Here is a 5753-nt window from a genome sequence, read left to right as displayed (position 1 = left end):
GTGTGGGGGGGGGAGGGGGCGGTCGTAAGCATGATGATGGTAGTCAAACACAGAAAGGGGGGCCCAGAGAACTTGGAGACTCTCCATCTTTGGAGCTGCTTGGAACTCAAGTCCACAGAGACTGAGCCAGCTGATCCACGGTGACTGTGGTTTGAACGGGAATTTTGGGCCATGTGTCATTCAGGCATCCATCCTAAATCATTCTGATTCATACCCACAGGCCGTTTAGAGAGACCATTTCAAAATTGACCAGCACCTCATAGTACTCTGGAGTAGTTCAACAGCTCTTGATCTTAAAATTCTTATTTCTTGGCTTAAAGATGAAGGAAGTCCTTAAAAAGTAGAATAGTTTTCAGTTTAGAATCTCTTCTTTTCAGTTACAAAAAGATGGTATTTACAGAACAGTAGTTTAAAATTAATTATCAGGTGATTTAACCGATTTGTCAATGACTTACTCTAAGCACTGTCCATGACTACAAAACGTGACCACCACCAGTGGGTAAATCAAAAGATTAACAGCAGGAGTCTTTTGTCTACAGAAAGAACTATTTTTTTAACTGGATTAATTTTTTTAGGGGAAAAAAAAAATCCCTAAGGAATTGAACTTGGACTATAATACAGTTTTATCTATTATTATTCTGTAATCTGGTTGGCCTAGTAATCAAGACCAAAGACTGAACTGAACAAACATGAAAATATAGCTACACTTTTGTACTGTAACTATTCAGAGATAACAAGTGAATATAATTGTTCATGACATATTTCCCAAGAAATAACAGCACTGGTGAATGTACTTGTAGTTCTCCAGCCTTTAATCACTATATTTGTTATCTAACCAGTCAGGTACAGTAGAAGGAGGAAGCAGAAGATTGAAATTTCTTGGGATGTTCTGCAGAACATGGTGGTTATTAGGAGTGCTGGAATTCCGCTTTATGCAAAATGTAGATGTTCATTGGTTCAGTTCCTTAAATGTATGTGTGGGATGAGGGAAGTTGGGAGAGAAGAAAAAAAAGTTGTTACTACATGGTAGTGGCCTGAATAGGTTGTCAGTTTGTAACTCTAGGACCCACCCTTCAAAACCCCAATGCCTGAGATTTGTCCGGGACACATCACAGTTAATGCTAATATTCACACCTTAGTTAAACAGACATCTTTATGCAGAACATGCCTTCCTCCAAAACCAGGGAGATCTATCTAGAAGTGTAAAGGAACAGACTCCACTTTGAAGAACTTCCAGTTATAAACCTAATCTACCGTCTTTGGTATTGTCTTTGGCCCCCTGAAGTAATTTAGTAGTCTAATGAGAATGCAGGAATTTTATCTATTTTAAGTTCATCAATCATTGGCCTGTCATTTAAGACCCAACTTTAGCCAAGCTGTTTCAAGATGTTAGAAGAATCTGACTTAAAATGTTGTTGCCATGTAACCTGTTTCCTACATGTAGTATGATCTTTCAATGCCTAGTAAAATATGGTAGGGGTTTTTTGGTTCTTACAACAGATTTCAAAAGTAGGCACCTCATAGTCAATAGCAAGAAAAAGTATTTTCTTCTGATGTCTGCCAGTGCAATCAAATGGAAAGGGATTTTAAAAAAATTAAATGCAAAAGAAGTAGAGTGTCTGATAATTTCAAACAGTATGCTGGAATCATTCTGACAATAAAGACTTTTATTGCACCCTCGTAGTGCCTGGGGTTTTAATTTAACACATCAATGAAAAGGCAGCGTTTAAAAAAACACCAACACTGCTGAAAACACCAGCAGGATTTGCTTTTATTAGTGCAATTCGTAAGAAATTAGAACATTTAATGAGAAAATCGTTAACCATGAAAAAAATGGACTGACTTAACTTGGGGAGCTTAAGTAGTGAGACTTCAATTTAGTTTGTCAGCTACTGGTAAAATAAATAAAAAGAGTGAGCTGATCACCTCTGGAGCAGTAGGAACTTTAGCACACTTTCTTGTGTGATAGCTGCTATTGTACAGAACCATTATCCGCCTCCTTTTCTAGAAACTCTGTAGAGTCTAAAGCTAGTGGGAGAATATCAAACGCGTCTTGTTTCACTCTTTTCAGAGATGCTGTCCTTTAGATTCATTAGCATTTTATAGAACATAAATGTAACAGCAAGTGCTGTATATGCTTACACTGAACAGAGTGGAATACAGTATTTAAATGATGTCTTCTTCTTGGTGTATTTACTTATCCTTGTCTCTTCTGTGACTATGACAGATGTTTTCTATGTTGATGTTTCTGTGGCTGAAATACTTGCGGTGACATCTATGCCCATAACATCTGAACATAACAAGGGCTGTAGGTCAGGCTAAAGGTTCTGCTAATCCAGTAACCTGTCTTTAACAGTACAAGAACAGGACAGGCAGATGCTGTGATTTGTCTGGAATATTTTCCTGCATTTTCTTCCTCAATGGCAACATCATCTTTAATCTTCATTGACAGAATTCTTCTTTTAGGAATTCTAAGAATTTTTCAAGCATTTTTTTTAAGCTGTTAAAACTTGTAGCATCCCACAGCAGCCTGTAGTAAAGACATTAACTGGTTTTGTTTGAAGAGGTACTTCTTTGTTTGTTTGTTCTTAACCCAACTCTTTGCTCTTGTTTTGAGAGAGGCAGTGGACTATCACTCCCTGTTCATCCTTTTCACAGTGCTTCTGAGTTTATAGATCACTGTTGTATCCTCCTCACACTTGTCGTTTCCCACGTGGAGGTGTCTGCCAGAGGGTAAAATTGGACAGTTCCTCACCTGAAGAAACATGAAGAAAATAAAGTACTTACATCCAGCAGAATTTAGTTGGGCTTGCAGAGCTCTTGGTAACATTGTCACTTGTCACATTTGCAGTGTTTTACAGCTACCTACCTTTTAGGAGCTCAACAATGAGGATGAAACCACCTTGTTGGTACAAGCCTCATTGTTTGCTTCTGCTTCTCTCTGTCAGGCATGTACAGTTTATCATACTTATCTCCATAATCACAAACAGCATTGCCTGATGAAAAAACATCAGACTACCTGTAGAGAGACAAGATGCAATCTAATGTCAATAACAACAAGGTAGTCTTTTAACTGCAATCACCCTACAGATGTTGTTTTGACATTATTACACCTTCATTGTAAATTTAATGCTTTTATTGAAATATGCATGTATTTGAAAGGATGTTTAGGGGATATGCTTGTGTTGTAGAAGAACCTCCCTCAGCTTTAGGATCCCAAGTGTTCTGGTTTTACTTTCTATCAAACAAGCTAGGCCAGTGCTTTTTTTCTTGGCTTTCAGGGAAAGACTTTTGCCTTGGCCATGCTTGGGTTTCTTCCCAGTATATCTAGCTTTTCCAGAGAGGCTGAAGTAACTGTCAGTAGTTTAGATAACAATTATCAACTTGGGTAGCTTGAGGCAGTATGAATATGATTAATTCTTTGTGTGCCTGTGGAATAGAAAAAGAGAAATGTAAAGGAAAAATAGTTTTTTGCCTTGGAAGTGTGCATTCTTTGATTTTTTTTTTTTTATTTCCCTTTGTCTTTCAGTGAGTCAGCAGTTGATAAACCGCATTGATCAGTTCCTGGAAAATAAAGGTTCACAGTACTACATGAAAGGGATCAATTGTATCAGAGTTTTCAGAGAGGAGGCCATGAAGGTAATGTTAATATGTGAAAACTCTCATCTCTTTCAAATTAAAGGCATGATGGGCCTATTTGCTGTATTAGAAACTTGATACTTTACTGCTACTGCAAAAAGCATTGATTTGTAGATTAAAATCTGTTATGCTGTTTGAAAGTTTAGAAAGATTTGCATTTTATGTTTTCTTATTCTTACTGGAATGAGGACTAGCTTCTCTGGTATTATTTACTGTTGTTTGTTTTCTTTTAAACATAAAACCAGAAGGCCTATGACCTGATGCTTGTAAAAGGAAAAATAAGCAATGCTACAAATTTCTTCTTCAGTAAAGCTAGTTACAAGAAAGTCTTTCTAGATTTCTGAAAGGCAGTTTTTGTGACTCACCATTCTTGTTTTTAGTAGAGACAGAACCCCAAATCTATAGTGCCTTTTGTGTTCACCATATTAGATGACTTCATGAAGAATTAAGTTCTCAATACTCTTTAGTATTTTTAATATTTCTTGTTTATCATTGCTTTTATTTTTTTCAGCTGTCCAAGGTGCAGTGCTTTAATGATTTTCTGCAGGCCCTGAAATCAAAAATGGAAGACAAAGCCTTAGCTGATTTCTGGGAGATCATGATACAAGGTAGAATGACATTTAAAAAAAAAATTATTTCTAGTTGTATTATCCATTATGTAAGAGAAAACTTTGTTAGCAATGGGACGCTTAAACTAACCTCAGAACCCCAGAGCAGCATTTTGATATGGTTCATTTCTGCAGCCTATTTAAAAACATAAAAAAATCTTTCCTGTTGCAACTTCCTTTTTTGCACTAATAGTTTCATATTGGCAATATTCATAATGCCTTGCCAAGTCTTGTTGAAATGGTAAATTAATTGTGGAAGAAGAGTGACAAATTAAATGTTATGTTACAGAGTAAGGAGAAGAAGATACGGTTTCAGCTGAATTTCAAAATAAATGGAAAAAACTCATGCAGCAGAGATATAAAAAGATTCTTCCAAATTAAGCTTCAAAAAAGGCACAGATAGCATTGAAATATACCACTGATTATTTTGTATTTAAGCAACCTGAAGGACAGAATATGTGGTAATATGACACCTACCTATGATTAAACTGGGAGATACAAAGCAGTGCAGTTCTGAAAGACATTCAGAGACTACGCAAGTGATAAATAAAGGAACATTTTCACAAATATGAAGCATGATGGACTAAAAAAAATCTTTTACGTCATACTCTTGATTTTAATTGGAACCAGTGCTAAGAAAATCTGTTAAATGCCCAGCTGTATCTCTTAAGGGTGCATGCTATAAAATGCAATGATATGCTTTTGTATAGCACTTTTCAAAGTGATGAACTCCAGACACTCTCTAATGTTCACTTCATCCAACATTTTCAAAACAACATGGGAATTTGTTTAGCAACCCAGAACAACAGCACAAGACAATTCAGTAGGATTGTAGGGGACCTTCTCTGAAGAAATTTGAAAAAAGAAACCAACAAACTTTGAAAGTAGGAAACTTGGATCTTCCAAAGCCGTTCTAGAATAATTTTTAATTGATACAAACTAGAGTTTTTTGACAAACTGGAGTATATTTTGAGAAAAAAAATTATAAATACAGAGATGATGTTTTCATACAAAATAGATTATCTTCTTGTGAGAAGATGATAAAATATTAGTGCTTTATGCATAATCTAGCTGCTCTCACTAGGTAGCTAAAATTGCTTTTTGCTTGCTGTTACCAAAAGCAGAAGTCCTGTTTTCCCTGCTTCTTGTGACATGACCCATCCCCTCTTTTCTACCAAATGTGGCATGCATTGGGCCTTGTCATGAGTGACTGCAATCACCAAAAGAGAATGGATGTGAGTTAATGAGTCAGTGGCTCAGGAGCAAGGCAGATGTGTTTGACAAGTTCACTTGTCTCATGAAACCCTACCATGTAGTTCTATGGGCACTATTAAGGTGGCATTACACTTGTGCTGCTGCTGAAACCTTTATGAATCTGCTGTTCTTTGCTCTCACATCTGCAGCTTCTTTAGTCGGGCAGAAGCATCCGTGTAGCCAAGTGATGAGCTAGACTCGAAAAACTATTGGAGTAAAAAGTAATTGAGATTTTTTAATTTATTTTTTTTT

The 5753-nt window shown here is 36.4% G+C and overlaps 1 protein-coding gene across 1 annotated transcript in view; it reads left to right on the top strand.

The window, feature by feature from the left end:
• Nucleotides 1–5753, top strand: part of XRCC5 (X-ray repair complementing defective repair in Chinese hamster cells 5 (double-strand-break rejoining)) — a 47650-nt gene that overhangs the window by 35596 nt on the left and 6301 nt on the right. Inside the window, exons 16-17 of the mRNA XM_009708912.1 lie at nt 3530–3639; nt 4151–4247. Of these exons, the coding sequence (XP_009707214.1) occupies nt 3530–3639; nt 4151–4247 (207 nt within the window). The remainder of the gene's footprint in view (nt 1–3529; nt 3640–4150; nt 4248–5753) is intronic.

This window comes from Cariama cristata, unplaced genomic scaffold (genome assembly GCF_000690535.1).
Source record: "Cariama cristata isolate BGI_N322 unplaced genomic scaffold, ASM69053v1 scaffold7951, whole genome shotgun sequence".
NCBI classification, from domain to species: domain Eukaryota; kingdom Metazoa; phylum Chordata; class Aves; order Cariamiformes; family Cariamidae; genus Cariama; species Cariama cristata.
The sequence above is the reverse complement of the archived record's forward strand: the minus strand, read 5'-3'. Positions and strand labels throughout refer to the sequence as shown.